Source organism: Gymnodraco acuticeps, unplaced genomic scaffold, assembly GCF_902827175.1.
Source record: "Gymnodraco acuticeps unplaced genomic scaffold, fGymAcu1.1, whole genome shotgun sequence".
In the NCBI taxonomy this organism is placed as follows: Eukaryota; Metazoa; Chordata; class Actinopteri; order Perciformes; family Bathydraconidae; genus Gymnodraco; species Gymnodraco acuticeps.
Window position 1 is genome coordinate 69,919 of NW_022991974.1, and position 21,335 is coordinate 91,253.

Consider the following 21,335-nt stretch of genomic DNA (forward strand, 5'->3'; position numbering starts at 1 on the left):
TTAAACATGTTTCAAAACGTGAAGTGTAATAACTGCAGTTGCCTCATGTCAGAATGACAAAGATCCTCAGTGAAGCACGAGCCCATGTTTCACTATATTGTAAGTACAACTTATTAAAAAGATCAGTTCAATGCAACTAATGTCGTCTCAGTGTTATTGCATGATGTTAAAATTGGTTTGCCATGAATTTAGTGATGGATTGTAAACATTTGAAATGTAGCATTTAAGTGTTTCTCAGTTACAAGGTTGTTGTTTTAATAAATCAGACACTGATGGTGCATCGCTGTACTGTACCTCTTTATATAGGCATTTTTTCCCTAACAATTGTTTTTGCGCTGATCAGGGGGTACTTGGCTGAATGTTTTTTTCAAAGGGGGTACATTATTGAAAAAAGTTTGAGAACCACTGCATTAAGTAATACACTGATGTCATCACACATGCAGGATACGACCTCATAACTGATCTGGCCTGACCTATCCGGTAGTCGGAAGCGGAAGAAGCAACAGATGGAAGATGAGAAGGCAGGGAGGGAGGGAGGCAGGCAGGCAGAGCGGCAGAGTGTAGTTTGTTAGCTGGGTTGTCTGGGATTCCAGCAGGATTAGCCAGAGGAAGTCTTGAGTCTGTTTGTGGTGCTTAAAGGGCAAAGCTGTAGGCAAGACCAGAGAGTGACGTCACCACAGAGTGGATCACACACACACACACACACACACACACACACACACACACACACACACACACACACACACACACACACACACACACACTCACACACAATAAAAGCCACTTGAGTCCACACGTTCACCTGCTTGATTATCCTGAGCTTTTCTAAATGGCAAAAAGGCTTATGCTATATGACTTACAGAAGCAGAGAGTGTGTGTGTGTGTGTGGGTGTGTGTGTGTGTGTGTGTGAGAAGGGGAGCAGGACAAAGAGTTTCTTGTATTTTGGGAGGGGATGGGGGGTATTTGGGCCTGTTGGGTCCAGTCCTGGGGGCCAGGGATGGGAATGTGCAGTGTGTGAGTGTGTGTATGTGTGTGTTTGAGCAGAGGAATGCTGCTGTTTGCTGAGTGAAAAGCAGAGAGGGAGCAGAGACTGTCCAAACACACGTCTGTTTGAGTGTGTGTGTGTGTGTGTGTGTGTGTGTGTGTGTGTGTGTGTGTGTGTGTGTGTGTGTGTGTGTGTGTGTGTGTGTGTGTGTGCGTGTGTGTGTGTTCCCCATGCTATGACCTTCTACTCAATGAGGACTTTCATATCCACTCATAGTCTCCATGGTAGGGGAGCAGACCGGACTGAGAGAGGTCTGTCTCTTCATACCTGAGACCTACACACTACACATATTTACACACACACACACAAACAGTAGTCCACACTGCGGACTTTGCTCAGTTTGTGTACTGTATGCGTAGGTGTGTGTGTGTTTGTTTACTGTGCTGTTGCCTGTTTGTTTAGCCAGTGAGGGGTCACGGAGGTGGGATGGAGAGATGGAAGGAAAGAGGAGATGATTATGAAGAGGTGATTTATGAATGCAGGAAATGACTTAGGAGGAAAGAAAGGAAGGATGAAATTAGTAATATTTAAAATGAAAGGAGGGAGTGAAGGATGTGAGTAATAGGTGAAGGGAGGGAAACAAGGAGGATCATGCAGGAGGAGTTCCTAAAAATGGGGATGGAGGGATGGAGAAGAGTAAAAAGAAGAATATCTAAATAAGTGAGACACAAGAATGGAGGAGAAATTGGTGAAGAAAGGAGACCAAGTGAAAGGTAAAGAGAAAGGATCATTTTACCTTAATTACAAAATAAGTAATAAATAATATCCGAACACACCTACTAGTTGTTTCTTTAATTTGGTGGACAATAGCCTTTATCAAAATCAGGTTTTAAAATATTAAACTGACCATGATAATCTCACTTGTGACTAATGGCCTAGTGTGAGTGTGTGTGTGAGAGTGTGTGTGAGAGTGTGTGTGAGAGTGTGTGTGTGAGAGTGTGTGTGAGAGTGTGTGTGTGAGTGCAGTGTGATTTATTCGGAGGCCAGATCTGCCTCCAGCCATCCCAGCGGGGTCCCAATGACTTTACCAGCCTCAGACCTCCACCACACCACAGAGACGCAGGAAGAGAGCGTTGGAGTTTTTTTGGAGGGGGAGATATGGATTGTGGAAAACATCATTTTAAATCTGCTAATTCTATTAGGTCCTCTTGCTTCTCCTGCAGAGCAGTGGTTTCCTTCTCAGTGAGCCGTCATGTGCCCTTCTGTGTTCTCGAACATTTATCACGATGCTGCAGACATCATCGTCTCCTAAGTCTGTTTGCCAAGAAATAAAAAGAAAGGAATGGCTGCATTTACATATGATCACTGGAGAAGTGTGACATCTGTGTCCCACCACAGTGGCCGGCCCCTCAGTGTGTGTGTGTGGCTGTGTTTGTGTTGATCCTGTTGATTGACACATGTAAATGAGAATGTACTCTAGCTGCCTGGTTAAATAAATAATTATTCTCCTTCCTTGCAGGTCCTGCTGAGGTCCCCATGATGTCCCCACATGGGTCAATCCCCCCCATCCACGTCCCCCCAGGATACATCTCACAGGTTAGTGTGTGTTTGTGTGTGTTTCTCCTCACTCTAATCATCTCAGACATGTTTTTATGATCATCATGTGTTTGTGTTTTCCTGGAGTTCCAGGCAGACCAACACAGAGTGCAACTGCATTTCATTAGCCGGTGTTTTTCTTTCTTTCCAAAAAAGTCTTGTATGCCAGCATTATGATCTAATATGGACTCTTAAAATCACATTTTTATTAGTTCAAAGTAAGTCATAAGTACACAAACTCGACATCATTTAACATCTTTCCAATACAAATATATGAAGTCTTGTCACTTGAGGCTTGTTACTGTTAATTTCATGGAAAGCGGTAAGAAAAATGAAATTGAAATGAATTGCTCAGAATTGATTGCATTGCAAATAAAGATGACACAAAAAGTTTTCTGAGTAAAGCACAACTGGCTAAAAGTCTTTTGTTTTGTATTGGATGAAGTGTTCAATATGATAGAAGACTTATTAACTACACAGGAAGCATGCACCAGGCTTTACACCGATCCTGGTCCTGGAGTTTAGAAGCAACCAAAAGGCAGCCTCCTCCAGGAATGTGCTGAATTCTGGGCGTTAGGGGGCTCTTGTTTTTGTGAGTGTGAGTGTGAGTGTGAGTGTGAGTGTGAGTGTGTGTGTGTGTGTGTGTGTGTGTGTGTGGGAGAGTGTGGGAGAGTGTGTGTGTGTGTGTGGGAGAGTGAGAGTGAGCATGTGTGTTCTTCATTATGTCCTCACAGAAACAGAAAGATGAGAAACATCTCCCAAAGTGCAGATTCTTACCTTGGCGCTTTTGACATTCAAGTTCGACATTATAAGTTGAGCAAGGGTTAGGTTTGCCATGTCGGGGGTGTGGAGGGATTAAAGGTTTTTCAAACAACAAGAGTCAATAGTCTGTCCGCACAAGTATAGTGTTACACATGCATCTGTGGTCTGCATTGGGCGGGACCGTGTTCATATGCCAATGGAAGTCAGGTCATTGGCTCACCGTGGGTGTGTGTTTGCATGTGTGTGTGGTTGTGTGTGTGAGTAGGGACCGGGCCAAGAGTGAGCGGGAAACACTGTCACTCTTACATAAACAAGCCTGATAAGGGAGACAGACACTGAAGGTTTTTATGGGATGTAGGGATGGGAGACGGGATGGATGGAGAACACACTGCGGTGGTGGAAAGTAGTGCATTGGCAGATGGATTTAGCGTGTGTGTGTGTGTGTGTGTGTGTGTCCTTTGTGATTTGTGCTAATGGTTGAATTTTGATAGTTGGAGTGTACATGAATATTTGTATGTGCCTTCCTGTTTGTGTTACGCTTAATGTGTGTGTGTGTGTGTGTGTGTGTGTGTGTGTGTGGGTGTGTGTGTGTGTCTCTTTGCCAGTAAATGTTGCGTGGGTTGATAGGTCGGTCGGTCCACATGTACTCTTGCAGGAACTTTGCCCCTGTTTTCCTGTAAACACTCTGTTTTTCTCCTCTGCAGCAGAGGAGGGATCAGGCGCAGATCGGGGGCCTCCTCCCCCTTTTTTCGTTTTTCTCACTCAGATTAGTAACCCTCTTCCTCCCCTCCCGACGCCCTTTAATACTCTCTCTTCTTTCTTTCTGTCTGTCGTATTCTGGCACAGAGTCTGTTGCCTCTCACTGTTGGGGTTTTGGGGTATTGTTGTTGGGGTGAGTGTGTGTCTGTGTGTGTGTGTGTGTGTGTGTGTGTGTGTGTGTGTTTGTTTTTGTTAGGGACCAGCAGATGACTTCCCCTCTCTGCAGGGAGTGTGTGTTTGCACTCTGCTTGGAATGCAGGCCTGTGAAAGCGTCTGAATAGTTGGAATGTGTGTGTGTGTGTGTGTGTGTGTGTGTGTGTGTGTGTGTGTGTGTGTGTGTGTGTGTGTGTGTGTGTGTGTGTGTGTGTGTGTGTGTGTGTGTGTGTGTGTGTGTGTGTGTGTGTGTGTGTGTGTGTGTGTGTGTGTGTGTGTGTGTGTGTGTGTGTGTGTGTGTGTGTGTGTGTGTGTGTGTGTGTGTGTGTGTGTGTGTGTGTGTGTGTGTGTGTGTGTGTGTGTGTGTGTGTGTGTGTGTGTCCTATCCGTGAATGTGAAAGTGAATACACTTAAGGAATATATGTTAATTTGAGGCAGCTCTTTGAAACTTGTTGTTATTGAAATCTGCAGACCATCTGATGGCAACATTGCGGCTCTTGTTTTCACCACTCAAAGTTCCAAGCATCCTTTTAGCACAATGTCTCACTTGTTAAAGTAATAATGGTAATCATTCTTTTATTAGATATCCACTATTTGACCGACAGAGCACCTGCTCACTAGCAAATGATTGACAGCATCATTTTGTAGGAGCAGGTGCTCTAAGACCTTTGAATGTTTGAGAAATTGCTTTTTAAAAATAGATACAAAGACTATAACAATTTTAAAAAAAACGACTTTGACAGTTTGCTTATTCATTTGCCAACAAAATGAATACCTGTTGGCTGATGCTTCATTTCTTACAGTAAAAGGAGTGGTATCAATCTTCTCATCTTAGTCAATACAGTGTTTAACTATTCCTTAAAGCCATTCCAGGTATGTAAAGTACATAAAAACCTGTGATATCAGCTTAACTCTTATAAGATAAGATAGAGCTTTATTGATCCCCGTAGGAGAAAATAATTCACACAAGGATATTTAGAATACAATAAGAGTATTGTATGTGAGTAACAGTATGTAGAAACTGCAGAGGTCGATGTCCTATAGTTTACATTCTATACATTATCTTCTAGACTAAATATCACATTGAAACTATAATAAAAGTAATTCTGAACCACTTTTAGCGAGCACTATCCTGCAAACCCTCGTCTCAACAGCGTATAAATCAGTCACAGACTGCGTGCACTTTGCTGACCTCCCATGATTTGTGGGCACAAAAGCCATTTAGGATGTGTGTGCAACATTTCCAAGGGTTCTGTTGGCGGTGAGCTGTGACTTCCTCTGAAACTCAGCTCCCTGTCTCTTCTTCCGTGTCTCCCGCAGGTTCTGGAGGATAACACAGGCGTCCGCCGGGTGGTGGTGACCCCCCAGTCTCCAGAATGCTACCCTCCCTCCTACTCTCCGGCCCTCTCCCCCACACACCACCTCCCCCCCTACCTGACTCACCCCCACTTCATCCCCAACTCTCACTCTTTCTACCCCCCTGTCAGCCCCGGGGACCTGTCCCCCCACCAGTACTACCAGCACCACCTCCCCCCCATGTACGGGGATCAAGGTAATGACATGCTGACTGGCTTTTATGCTACTGCCAAATCCACAGGAGGATTTTGCAGAATCAAGAATTACATTATTTTAAATGTGTGATTTTATGCTGACTTATATTTGTTTCTGTCCTTCAGAAATCATCCCTGTTTATGGGATGTCTAACTACATAGGTAGAGAGGAGACATACAGTAAGCCACAGCCCAAAAAGATAAAGGAGAGACAACTAGAGCGACAGAACCGACTCAACTCCCCTCCCTCCCCTCTCTATAAGGGCTGCCTGGGGCCAGCACACAACGGATACAGGTGACCACCCTGCTTCCCCCCACATGATTCCCCCCACATGATTGGTTGTCTTTTTCACACATTAAGCGATGAAAAGGGGACTACAATTTAGATAAGACCTGGTCTATGTTGTGTTATCACTATCAATGTCAAACATGTTTGTAATTTCTTCACTTGGGCATCTGGAATTTTGTCAATTAACCTTAATTATTGTGTGAAGAATATTCTAATATTTGTCAGTGTGTGGCTGTGTGATCAGACCATTAAGGGGTTGAGAATATAGCTCAAAAACAACCTAAATGCTCTTTCACTGTGTTCAAAAGTATCCCTAGTCATAATTACGTATTCATATGTTTACATTTTGGCTTGTACTATTTCCTGTTTTTTCTCTAACTTACACACATTTCTGGTTTAACCTTATTTTTTTGATGCAGCAACAAATCACACGCCCCCTCGCTTGGGTCATTGGGGTCAGGGGGCGGACTCGGCAGTCCAGGAGGGAAGAAGCCAGAGAGACGACTCCGCAGCAGTCCAAGAAACAGTGAACCAGACACACACACACAAGGTAGGCACACACACACAAAGTATAAAGAGAGACTGGCACACTGCAACAACTGTTCACTGTTCCTTTCCGAAAAGCCCACAGATAAATCCAAAAGTGCTAAATCAAAGGATCATAGAGTGATGTGTGTTTCTATTTAGAAAATCACACTCCAAGGAGACAAACTCTTAATATCTGCACATTCCTTTAGTCTTACATTGCTGCTGGAGTTGAATAGTAGATATTTGAACATGAAACCAAACAGGTTCATACCTCTTTCTGGAAGAATAACTTTTATCCCCGCTGACCTCCCTCTCTGCCTCTATGTGACTGCCTTTGTCCTCTTCAACCTCAATGCCCCCGTCCATTCAAGCGGGCCAAATAAAACACACCTTTCGCTCCTCTCTTTCTCTCGCTCTTTTTTCTCTCACAGAAAGTCACCCGAAAAAAATGAATGGATGTATGCAGCCTCATTGAGGTGAATTTGACGGGGGGGGGTTAGTGGTGAAGGTGGGGAAGGGGGTACGAGAGGTTGTCTGGGTAACCACATAGCTGAACCCGTCCCTGAGCGCTATCGTTTTACCCTCGCTACAATACCGGCCTTGTTGGTGAAGGCTGAGCCAGAGGGGGGAGGGGGGGTGAGAGAGAGAGGGGAGACAGCAGGGGGAGGGGGGAGGCACATACCTGTAGAGTCCTGCTTGAGATGAAGGAAACCTTTGAGCTCTGAGATTTAGACACCACAGTGTAGCCTTATCGCACACACACACACACACACACACACACACACACACACACACACACACACACACACACACACACACACACACACACACACACACACACACACACACACACACACACACACATAAAGAGTTTTACATGAGGGTGCACACACACACACACACACACACACACACACACAGTCCTCTTTAATGACATGTCTTTTGACACGGCAGATGTATGTCAGAATTATGAAAGAAGAGCAGAGTATCTAATTTAAGCACACACATGCACACGCACACACACCACACACGAACACACACACACACACACACACACACACACACACACACACACACACACACACACACACACACACACACACACACACACACACACACACACACACACAGCAGAAATGGTTATCCACAGAGGTGATGACTGGAAAACACAACCAGACACATAAATCTATCGACTCCCTTGTTGTTACCTTCAAATGTACCCTCCTCATAAAACGGTGCTTTGCTGCCTCACAGCATGGTGTCGGATCAGAGGAATATTATATGTGCATCAGATGTGGGAATGCCTTTGTTTTCCACAATCCACAAGAATGGTCGTTAATGTGAACTTAAATGCTCCTATTTGTTTGAAGAGACATTTCTGAACATAACCATCTTGTTATTTACTTTCATTTCTATAGTGAACAATAGTTTTGTTGGGATAATTAGTTATTCCTATTCCTTTTTCAATAAGTTATTAAATAAAATGTTAGAATGATTTTTTGTTTTGTTTTGGTGTGCTGGCATAACGAAAAAAGCCAAAAGAATTGATAGATGGTGTTATATTAAATAATGATCCTTTGTAGCCTTTCTGTTGAAGAGAAATGAGGATGCTAAATGCTCATTCATTCACTGCAATGGGACGGAAGAAGAATTTGCACTGTTTATGAGACAAATACTTCATAACATATGCAATTAAAACAAACAAGAAATGACTAGATTTCAAGAAGAAAACATTTTGTGTTGTGAAAATGCCCAAATTATCATTTGTTCCTATTATTATAATCAGTTCTCACTTGATTGAATTGAAACCTGCACACATACACTCATAGAAAGCACTGCATGTGCCATTGAAGACATCTGCAAATGCAAAACACACACATTCATACACAAGAGGCGGTGTTTGACTGCATTGCAGTAGGGGGAGACTCCACTGCTTCCACACACACACACACACACACACGCACACACACACACACACACCAAGGAATACATAGAGAAAAGGAAAGCGAGGTGAACGGCTCAGCTTGTGAGTATCACAGTTTCATGTAGCGCATGCAGTCATGATTTAACAACAATATCACACATGACGGACAGGAGCATGTCAGCATGTCATCGGTTGTCTATTCTGGTCTGCCGGGGTCTCAGTACTTGGCTGGAGATTAGGCTGAGTCAGCTAGATGTACCACACAACACACACCAAAGACGGACACACACACGCAGAAACACCCCGTGACTGGGCTTCCTGTAAAACAATCAGAGCATGAGGGTCCAGAGGTTTGGGCAGGAGGTAGGGGGCCTAACAGCGAAAACATAGAGGAATGTCAGGTTTGAAGGACAGATGAAAGAAGAGGGGAAAGGATGGAAAGGTTTGTAAAAAAAAAAATGAACCCGAACTTCATCACAGGGAACAGAGAGATGGAAAGACGGAGAGACAGAGAGTTAAAGAGCAAACATTCCGACAAAGTTGCTGTTTGGCCCGGTGCATCCAAGTATGGTCCAACCCAGAATACCACACACACACACACACACACACACACACACACACACACACACACACACACACACACACACACAGCCGCCTACGCTTTTGCCCTTGATGCCCTTGCTCTTTGTGTGTCGGTGTGTGTGTGGCTCTTGCTGCAGTGCCAGGAAGGCAGCAGGCTGACTTGGCGAGCACAGTGTCCATTCCCCAGTAAAGCCAGCTAGGCCCCTCTTTCCTCAGAACTGAGCTGCTAGCTGAGCAGAAACAGATGTGGGCTCCGTCCCCTCTGTTCCTCCATCTTGGCACTGCATCATCACCACCGCAGATCCTGTCTCTCACTCACAGAAACTGGGGTTTCAGCTGAAACAGATGGGCCAGCACCCTCAGCTCCTCCATCTTTGGTTCTACGTCATTGCCAAGTGCGTAACTTCAGGAGAAACCAGATGTGCTCGGTGACTGCCGTGTCCACCATGTTGGCTCACAGGAGTAAATAAGAGGGAGGCTCATAGATATAACAATGGTCTGCTGTTGGGGTATTAAAACTGTGGCAACACAGTTATCAATAATAGAGGGGGGACATTTCAACTTAAGTCGAAAAAGATGGCTTACTAGTTCCCTTTCTTTTCTCAGAAAAGGCATTAAAGGCGGGGTAGGTAATTTTGGAGAAACCAGCTCGAGTGCGCTAGAATTTGAAAATACACAGCCGGAAAAAATCTGCCTCTTCCTTCAGACTTCCTCACAGAGCCCCTCCTCCAACACACATGAACGCGCACATGACCAATGAGGGGACGAGATAAGTGTGTGCACAGATGGAAGGCTGACAGGCAGGTAGGCCATCCAGTTACTTTAGCCGGGCCGGGTCAGATGATTGGTCGTGCTTTTTACAGCACCACGGCTTCCACAGATGACATTATTTTATGTATTTATTGTCAAAGCATTTAATATATTCATTGCTATCGGGATGTTAAGAGCATTCCATGGAATATAACAAAAAGTGTTTCCGAAATAAATGACCTACCCCACCTTTAAGTGTTTCATTTTAAATGCAAATGTCTAAGAAACAAAAATTAGGGAAGAAAATCCTGAATATTTTTTCTTTATTGCCAAAAATAATAACTATGCGCCACAAAAAGGATGTTTTAAAATATTCAGTTCCTTTTTTACAAAAGCCTACATGAAAATATTTCTTGCTGCGCCTTTGAAAGAAAGCTGACTGGGTGAAAAGAGCCCAATGTCACCACAAATTGAAGTCACAGGCTAATTGTAGAGGCTAAAACAAATGTAGTGTAACACAAGAACAAAGGAGCATTGAGTGAGTTAACTGACTACTATCAGTTACATAGACACCCTGTTATTGTTGGCTTTGTTCTAGTCCTGTTATTTTCTTATTATTTTCTAAAGAAGTCGCAGTTCCAATTAACTTTTTTCGCACAATGCAGTGGTAAAAATAGGCTTATGAAAGCACAATGTCTCGTAACATTGGTGATGTCATGCTAATAAGCTCGAGTGGCCTTTGACCGAATCATGACTCAGTCCTTATTTTAACACCCGGCTCCTCCTGCGGTCACTGTAGTAACAGAACTGGAAACGTGTGAACACACTAACAACACCCTTTGCTTACTGGACTGTTGATGTGAATCACCATAGCGATAATCCCCCCCCCCCCAACAAACTCCGACCCCTTCCCACAAACCCAAATACGGCCATGGTTGTAGGGCAAGATGGAGGGCAGTGGCGTGGAAGAGAGAGGCTACAAGAGGGGGTAGAAGAAAGAGATAAGACAAGGAAACAGGAAAAGAGAGAAATGATGGACAGCAATTGGGGATTGAAAGAGTCAAAAGGAGGAGGGGGGGTGTATACAGAAAACAGAGAGAGAACAAGGGATGGCTTTACCAGCAGAGGAATGTCTTTCCCGCTGATATCATGTAACAGGACTAGTGGGATTAGAAGGGGAGGTTGTTCTCGCCAATCACAATGAGTCCACCAGACATTACCCCATCCAGCTGAATGCACCCTGTGATACAAGTGATAAACTCGGCCCAATCCAACCAGCGACAAGAAGTGGGTTTCCTAATATATTAAGACCTTTCTAATGCTTTAGCAGGGTAACGCTGAGTAAAACATAAACAAATTAAGAAATTGAAAGTCCCAGTCATCAAGGGTTTAATGCTCAGAAAGCGGATTTACAGATTCTGTATGTAGTTATTTTAGACCAATGTTCAGCTAACCTTGTGACCACCCCTTTTGTGTCACTACTAGGCTAGGCTTTTTGTTATTGTATGGTCTTAAGAGGTGCACCTGCTGTACACAGCTAAAGGTTTGGGACTTCAAGGCTAACACCAGAAGCAGCGAGACATAGAAGATACCTTTGTCAAAGTCGGACTGAAATACTTTGACTGATAAAGTGCAGATTTCATCAAACAACAGGGTTATCATTTTGTAATATACGCATCTTCGAAGTGTTCTTTTTACATTTAAGATGCAATTGTATGGACATAGACTCGATCAATCTGCGTCTCTATCCGCATCAGAACATCTGCTCACTCTGGTGTTTTTCTTTCATCTCTGTTAGCCTCTTAGTTAGCCTTCTTCCATCTCTCTGCTGCTGTCAGTCTCTCTCTCTGCCTCTGCCCTGTCTTACTGAATTTGTCTTCCACTCAGTCTGAAGTCGCTCTCTCAAGACTTTTTGGGCTGAGCAGGGTCGAATGGGGTCAGGGTTTCTGAGAAACTCATCGCCCATAATCCCTCGCTGCCTGGCCAGGTTGCTGCTGTGTACGCAGCACGTACACACTTACGTAAACACATGTGCAAAAATTCATGCGCTTCTTGGAAAAGTGAAGAGAGTTTTGTGTCGCTTGGCAGAGGAGACGCTCATCTCTCCTCGGTGAGAAGCTGCTGCGGACAAGGTCTCTCTGTCTGTCTCCGTCTACGTTTGCATACACACATGAAACCCGGGTATTGAGAAAAATCAGGTTCAGGCAGGAAATAGGAGAATGTAATTACAAGTGTTTATATTGAGACATAGTTTCAGCTTAGGTTCGACTTGTAATTTCATTATTTTGGACATAAGGATAGCCAAAGAGTGATTTGTGTATGGAATTTCTGCTGTAATAATGTCTAAAGTCCTTCACATGCACATGCACACTTTTAGAAACTGTTGTACATGGCTGAAAGTCACATTTCTCCTCCAGAAATCTTGCTGTATTAACCACATTTCTCCAATCCTTTGCCCTGAGTCAGAATACTGAATCTATCATTTACATAAAGTCCAATAAATCATGTTCAGTGTTTCCCCTACCATTATCTTGGAGGGGCGCTGCGCCCACCAACGGAGCCCCGCACCCCCCCTGAAATTCAAGGTGTTTAAAAAAAATAAAATAAAAATGTATTTATATATATTTTTATATATATATATAGCACCAAATTGCAACTAATCTATATCTACTGTCACTTTTCACATTGAACATGTGCTCTTGTTAGATAGACTAAACACTTTCATTTTAAGTTGTGAGTTTAGTGTTTTTGACCCTAAGAAACACTGATGCATTAATAACAATTGATGCCCCCCCCCCCCGCTCAGGAAACCTAGGGGAAACACTGATGTTACTACAGGAAGATGATAATAACCACGGTCCCTTATTGGTATCTCTTCCTCTCAAATGAAGAGTTTAAAGTCTAAACTTTCATTAAGACGTGTTTCTACTTTCTGCCCTCATTTGCTCGCTCACATTTCACATTCTTACGCTACTTCACTGTTTCTCTGCGCTAGAGCCTCGCTCTCTAATCCCCTTTATAAACGAGCAGGCCTTTGGCCATGAGAACCAAACCTTCACCATGACAACCACAATTTCAGGCATGTCCCAATGACTTCTGCCCTGTGTGTGTGTGTGTGTGTGTGTGTGTGTGTGTGTGTGTGTGTGTGTGTGTGTGTGTGTGTGTGTGTGTGTGTGTGTGTGTGTGTGTGTGTGTGTGTGTGTGTGTGTGTGTGTGTGTGTGTGTGTGTGTGTGTGTGTGTGTGTGTGTGTGTGTGTGTGTGTGTGTGTGTGTGTGTGTGTGTGTGTGTGTGTGTGTGTGTGTGTGTGTGTGTGTGTGTGTGTGTGTGTGTGTGTGTGGCCCAGCTGTTGAACAGATGGAATGCTCACTCTGCTGCAGATGATCATAGTGTGGAATCTAAGGTCTTTGCCCATGTGTCCCTCAATGTTCCTCTTCCTTCTTCTCCCTCCTTTTTAACTGTACCTTCCTCTCTGTCATGTCCTCTGCTGTCTGTTCTATGTCTCACCCCAACCTCTCCCTCTCTATCTATCACTCCCTCTCTGTCCTCCCTTTTCCATCCAGCTGAGTGTCCGTTACTCTGCTTTGTTCTCCCTGATTAGAGGCTTCTAAAGAAGGGTATCATATCTCACTTTGTCCCTTTACGGTCAGACACACACACACACACACACACACACACACACACACACACACACACACACCCTACAGCTCTGTATTTGAGTGGAGTGGGGGCTGAATGAGCGCCACATTTTTCAAATAGTTTCTCCCGGCCTTAAAGGTCTTTTTCTGTCCTAGTGCAGACAGACTGAGTCTAAGAACCGCAGGCCGTCATGCAAGAGGAATGCAACCTCCTCTCTGTCGGAGTGGTTCAGTTTGAATGTAGCTCTACTCGCAAGTGACGCCTCTTATAAAGTGTGTGACATTAAAAAAGATTGCTGAAAACATGTCCATGGTTTTGAGGAGAAATGATGAGGAAAGGATGGGAGGAATTACCGCGAGGAAAGGAATGAGACCAACGATTCCATGAACTAGAGTTGCAGTGAGAAAAAGGGTGTTGCAGGTGCCAAGGTTTTTGGAAGCGAAAGTCAAATGTATTGTGTTTTTAAACAGTTCAAAGTGACTGGAAGATGGAGTACTGGAGTAGGCATACCTCTCCTGCTTGAAGATAGGAAACTATGTTAGAATGTTAGAAATATCAGGTTATCTGATTCAAAAGCAAGTGTTTAGTTGAGAGGAATGTCAACTATGAGTCCCAAGGAGAAATGTTATCACAGATCTTAAAAAGGTGAAATGCGAGCAAAAGCAAACACAATATTTAGAATTCTTTATAAAAACTTTGACATTTTTGGAAAATACACTTTCATAAGCAGTTTATCATAAACACTGTAATCCACTGTAGTCTTTGTACCTTTGTCCAGAAGCCCCCTAGCCATTTCCCTGTGTTGTGCTTTCTGCTAACCTAAGGTAAGCTAATTTGCTGCTTGATGTAAAATATTTCTAATCTTACTTTGAAGAAGAACAAAACTAAACGTAATTCCCCAAAATCACAATATCTTTTAGGATGACAAAGCATCTTAACAACTTCAAGCTTTTGACACACAGTGCTAAATGCACAATTGACTAGATTGAAGTTGAGGAAAGGGTTGATTTCCCTGAAGTGATTCAAACTGATGGCATTAAAACTATATATATATACTAGTATTAGTAAATGATCTAATTCCTAGTTGTGGTGTTGTCATTGTCTACATTGTCGCTGTATTGTATTATTTTCATGGCTCTGTTGTTTAAGTTATATTGATAAGCATTTTTTGGTTTCGCCTGTGTGGGCATGTGCGGGTGGAGGGAGCGAGGGGGGAGTGTAGTGAGTGTACTGTGATATTACAATATAAATGAAATGGCATCGATTACTGTACACTATAATGAAATAAAAAGACTTAGTTAAAAAAAAAAGTAAATGATCTAAATCAGGACATTTTTACAGTAGGGTAAACATATTTCAAGAGTTACATTGATAAAAATATACTTCCTGGTTATTTTGGGGCCTTTTACTAAAGCCAGCCTAGATTAGAAGGCTGTGACTATAACTACTACAATGCATATTGAGACATTGACTGCTGCGAATCTGCCTCACATCCTCCTAAGCCCTCTCCTCTCCTTTCATCCTTCCCTTTCTCCTCCTCTCTGTTGATCCCCGGCTCGTTCTTTGTCTCTCAATTTCCTTGTGTTTGTGTTCCTAATCTCTTACCCAGACTCCTCTTTCTCTCCCTCTGCAGTCTGTCCTTCAGTGTCTCGCTTTCTTCCTCTGAACCCGCCTCTCGACTAGTTTTGTATCAGTTTGCTTGACTCCCTCCCATCCTCAATTCCTCTTCTTTTCCTGCTGTCCCTTGCTCTGTCTGGTTGTCCTTAGTAATCAAACACAGGCGGTCAGACATAGACAGGATGTGAGGTCAGAAGAGGAGAGGAAGTGAGCGTGCGTGGGCAGGGTGAGGGATAGTGAGGACAGAGGTGTGTGTGTGTGTGTGTGTGTGTGTGTGTGTGTGTGTGTGTGTGTGTGTGTGTGTGTGTGTGTGTGTGTGTGTGTGTGTGTGTGTGTGTGTGTGTGTGTGTGTGTGTGTGTGTGTGTGTGTGTGTGTGTGTGTGTGTGTGTGTGTGTGTGTGTGTGTGTGTGTGTGTGTGTGTGTGTGTGTGTGTGTGTGTGTGTGTGTGTGTGTGTGTGTGTGTGTGTGTGTGTGTGTGTGTTACACTGGGATGAGATTCGGTTTCTGATTCAGCCGTCAGCATCAGCCCTGTGGTTGCTCTCTATATTAAACTCTTAAGCAGCTGGAGTCAGCAACCACAGCACTCAGCGGTGAGGTAAAGCAATACGGTTTTTCAAAGTTTATTACAGGTCTCCTTAAATATTAAATAAATCTTACTTCTGTCACAAATGTTGTGGGTTAGCAAACTTTTCAATTTTGTTTTATAATACTGAAGTATCAATCTTGTTTGGGCTAAAAGTAGCTATGTAATTTAACCATTTACACTAGTTCAAGTCAATATTTCACCATTTTATACTTTTGACCTGATTCAGGCATCAAGAAGCAGTTCCATGTTGGCACAATAGCATAAAATACCAAATCAAATCTATTATTTTTGTGATTTATGACAAACAACACTGATTTGTACGAGAAGTAATGGAAACATTTCAAACTTGGCTTAAAGTCTTTTTTGGAGCTTTGTATTGCATCTTATAGTCTTCATCAGTGAATGCAGCTGTTTTGGTAGGATGTTAAACCAATTCATTTAATGACAGACATTGAACATGCATTAAACCTACTCCCACAACACCCCTTCATAAATAACAAGCACACAATTCCCAATAACTGAGACAACAACACGCATGCATTAACACATTCATTCTTGCACACACAAATCTTTACAAACACTTGACCTACATGCCAAATTGTTGCCTTCTAGGACAAACACTGCAGAAAAACTAAATAATTTCTACACGTCCTGATAAAACAGTGTACTTTTTTATCCATGTACAATGTTCTATTATCAACATGTCTTGCTTTCTGAACATGACAGCTGAAATGATGCGGTAATGGAATTCCACCTTTTTCTAGCCTTATTCGTGGCAGACAAGTAGCTACAGGAGTGCAGCATTTAACAGGCAACTTATTCTCCTTTTGCACCCAGCTGTGATGAATGGGTGGAATAAGCTGGGTCAGCCTGTCAGCTGCTCATGTCTGGAGATGTCTGACTGACTGAGCCTTTATTCCATAAAAGAGAAAGGTTTGTCCAAATGGATGAAAAGGGACAAGTGGGTGTATAAAGAAAAAAAGGTGCTATTGAGTCAAATATTCTAGCAGTAAAGTCTTGAATGTTTACTTCACGTGTTGAACTCTATGCTCACAGCAAGCCCCAACACACACACACACACACACACACACACACACACACACACACACACACACACACACACACACACACACACACACACACACACACACACACACACACACACACACACACACACACACACACAGACAGAGTAGCTTAACCCTCCTCCTCCTATCCCCCATCTCCGGTAACTTGATACTTCAACATTGGAAACACACACACGCACGCACGCACACACACACACCTACACACACACACACACACGCACGCAGGGGTCAATTTGAGGTTGTGCTTCCATGACATCACTGTTGCCATGACTCATAAGTGTACCCCCAGGCACAGTAAGGCCCAACTCCCCCACTGAACCTGTCCCAGGGACTTAACCACACACACACACACACACACACACACACACACACACACACACACACACACACACACACACACACACACACACACACACACACACACACACACACACACACACACACACACACACACACACACACACACACACACACATACACACACACACACACACACACACACACACTCCCATTCATCACTTACTCCAGCTATACAATAATCTTCTGAACACAAAGTGCTTTATACACATGTATACGGTGTATGTGTACACAGGTGTTGAGTGTTTTTGTGTTTTTGTCATCGTGCGTGTTCCGTTAATGCATATTTAAAGCAGTCACTGTAACACACTCATCAAAGCTTCTTGGTTTCATACAGGTGTTGTGTTGCTGACACACACACAGGCACACACACATCCTGTGTGATTTACAGTGGTCAGACTCAGATGGAGAAAGCAGGCCTCCCCTGTTTGGAAAATACTTAAACTGTGGGGATCACACAGGGGGGGAAAGAGTTCCATTACCAACACATGTGTACACACACACACACACACTCACTTGCATTTACCCTCCTCCCTACCCTGAGTGTCCAATAAATAACATTTAGACACATCGTATCACTGGAACAGACCCGTACATAGGTGTGACTGTTTGTGTGCATATGTTTATGATGTGTGTGACCTCGCAATGGAATAGTTCACCATAAATCCTGCTGAAAAAGTCAACTTAATGAACTTCGAGGCTGCAACTGATGACTATTTTCATTATGTATTCAAGTAATGCATAATAAGCTGACCTGTAAGGCTACAACAACACTGCTGACGTCAGTGATGATTATTCAAAGGTATTTGAACGGATGCCTCCAAAGATAATGAACAAATAGGGATCACCGAGAACAAATATGAGTCATATTTGTTCTCAGTGATCCCCTTTGTTATAGGTCGGGAATTTCTGCCTAATGCTTTTCTGTGAAATACTGGGTAATTGTTCACATGTTGGGATGAGTTAGGCACTAGCTGGAGAAACAAGTGTTGCATCACACACCATAAGATATCACACACCATTTGTTTAAAGAGTTATACCTGTTACTCGAAAAAAGATGACTCATTTAATATTTGTATAGATGTTTTCAGAAACTATTTTAGGCCTGTTTAGCTGTCTTTTTTAACCTCCAATTACACAATTTAGATTCAAATCTTGGCTGACCTTAGACAACAATCAGCCATAGATTTCAAGATATCGCAATAACCTATTTTGTGGGAATGTAAAATCCTTTCGTTATCAATCAACCACCCATTTCAGCATCACTGCCAAAATGACTATCATGCATCTGTTTTGAAACCTAGGATAATGGAATTTATAAGTCAGACTCAAATTTAGGATTATTTATGCACGCAAATTACAACTGTGCCAGTCTCTCTTTTCTGTTAAATATTAGAATAATTAACTATTGTTTTTTATTTTTGATAATCAATCTCTTGTCTCTGTCTCCTCAGATCATGATTCAGAGGGGAAGCGAGTTCAAGACATGCTGTCTGCAATCGACAAACCACAGGTTGGAATGCATACATCTCGCCTCACACACACACACACACACACACACACACACACGCACACACACACACACACACACACACACACACACACACACACACACACACACACACACACACACACGCACACACACACACACACAACATAGCAGTTATATTTCATATTCTCTTCCTATGTGATTAGCATAATATATCTGAAGATTACACTGAAAACTAGAAAATGCATTTCCTGCTGAAAATGCGTGCGAATGCTGTAAACTGTGTACATTTGTTGCCGAATTTAGCTGAAAATGCAGAAAAAGCTGAATATGTTACTAGTTGAATGGTCTGTGTAGCTGCTTTTAGCTACAAAAACTAAGTAAGTGTGTTTTGCTGAATTTAGCGGAGAAATGCAGAAAAGTGAAATGATTTGAATCAAATTGTTACAGCTCAAATGCATTGCAATGACTTTGTTGAAAACTTGAAAGTGAAATGTTAAACTGGAATAGTAGGAAAAATAGTGAAGAAGCTTAATATTTAAAAGAAAAGGTTTAAAAAAGGTATAAACAACAACATGTATAGCCTCAATGTCCTGAAATAGCTGAATAATGTAATAGTTGAATGGTTTCTGTAGCTGAAAGTAGGCTGAAGGAGTTAGATATGACATTTTATTTCATTTAATCGTTTATTTGAATAGGGACAATGCACATTAATGAACACTTAAGACAAATAATGCCTTCAAGTGTAAATATGCCAGATTTGAGTTTTGAGCTAATTTCCATCCGTAGTCCCTGACATACAACATATAAGAACATGACATTTATAAACATAGCAAAAAATAAATACATGATATGCAAAAAGAGCAAGAGCAGCATACACAAGTATTTACCACATGGCAGTACAATATGTAATACATAATATACATACATAATACAATGTAAGTAGTAGTGAATGAATGTGTATTAAGAAGATAAAAGAAAGTAAAAGCACTTTGAAAAGCAGCAGAATATTTTAACTGCAAACATTTGAACTAAAAACAAACGTCACCAATAATGTATAAAATATGTGGAACATGTTGAAGTCAGTATGAAGTCTCCATCAGACAGAAAAGAATAGGCTGAGACAGTCTTTGTGTTTGAGGTGACGACGTTATCAAACACCTGTGTGCAGAGATCAAAGGTTACCATGGAGATGTGCAGTGAAAGGAAAGCCGTTCCATTGATCTGAATGAGAGATAAACCTCTTACATTTCTAACTATAGTTTAAAAACGGTAGCTGATATTGGTAAAATGTCAACGTGCAGCATGTCAGGACCCTGACGAGCGTCTGAGTCTGCTGATTGTGTACTTTCGGGTCAATAATGTGGCATTTTGGGCAGATTTACTAAAGGTGCGCAGCTGCTGCTCTGACGAAAGATCAAGCTGAATTTACAATGGACCTTAATGGAGACATGTTGAAAGTTTTTGTCACTTCATGCCCTCAAGAGGCATTTTGTTTAAGTTTTTTCTTGATTTTTTTTTAAATTTTTCAACGTAGGAGAGGTTTTCCTACGTCTTTCATGAAAAATGATATCCCAGGAGTGTAGGGTTTGGGAGTTATGGCAGGTTTAAAAAAGAATTTGGGCGAATTTCAAGCTCTCCCCCACTCTTAACGAGCGGTGCAATATACACTAATGTTAAAATCTGAAGAAGGCCTCTTTACCAAGCTCCAAACTAAGTTAAATATCTAAAAAAGTATAAAAGATATCAAAAATCTGAAGAATAAGTCTTATAGCTGAATGTCTTGTGATCATTTTAAAGTTGGAATGAAGTCCCTAGCTGAAAGTATGTGGAAGGAGTAGCATTTGGCGCACAGTGTAGGTACAAGAGGATTTGAAGGTTCCTCCCATTGAGTTCCATGTTAAAAAAAGAGTTTAAAAAGCTGAATATTTCAAAAAGTATAACATATTTTGAAAAAGTTGAAAGTTTCCCATCATGTGCTGAAAAGGCTGAATATTTTTGATATTTGAATGGTTTCTGTAGCTGAAAGTAGGCTGAAGTTATTCGAAGGCAAAAAAACGTACGGAAGAACTGAAATAAGAAGATGAAGTTGAAGAATAAAGATTTGAAGAACTATAGTGGAATGCTGTGTCTCTGTCATTATGAAGTCATTTGGGGCTTTTGTAACTGACTGGGAAGGTAACCAGTCCTTTATGCTCTGCTCACCCTGGCCACATGAGGGCAGCATCAGCTCACCCACGACACTCTCTTCCCACTCGGCATTTATGACACTCTTTCTCCCCCGAGGGGAATGCAAATTAATGAGCTCTATCCATGCAGACATGGTTTGGTAGAGAAGAATGGCTCCCTCCTAGTTGAAGCATTTTGGTCAGCAGGAAGGGAACATTTGATTTATTTTAAGTTAATAGCAGGGGTTGAATTAGAAAGAGAAAATCGAGTGGTGACAGAAAAAGAGAAGTCAGGTGTGAGTTTTGAGCCCTTCAGGAGATTTGAAGTTGATGGAAACAGCAGTGTATTTGCTCTCATAACATCAATCCACCTTTTGCTGACATAGCCATGGTAGTATAGTCGATACTGCTCAACAAAATTTTTTTGAGATCGTTCTGTCTCATCGATTGCTATTTTCTGTTATAAAATGCAGACTCTACGATCTGTCACTTTTGAAACTGCATTTCTTCTTT

The 21,335-nt window shown here is 42.3% G+C and overlaps 1 protein-coding gene across 1 annotated transcript in view; it reads left to right on the top strand.

Annotated features, from left to right (window-relative positions):
- LOC117536197 (fibronectin type III domain-containing protein 3B-like) overlaps positions 1-21,335 on the top strand; it is a 106,491-nt gene that overhangs the window by 43,970 nt on the left and 41,186 nt on the right. Inside the window, 5 exon segments of the mRNA XM_034200964.1 lie at positions 2,506-2,582; positions 5,577-5,808; positions 5,933-6,101; positions 6,515-6,645; positions 18,620-18,678. Of these exon segments, the coding sequence (XP_034056855.1) occupies positions 2,506-2,582; positions 5,577-5,808; positions 5,933-6,101; positions 6,515-6,645; positions 18,620-18,678 (668 nt within the window).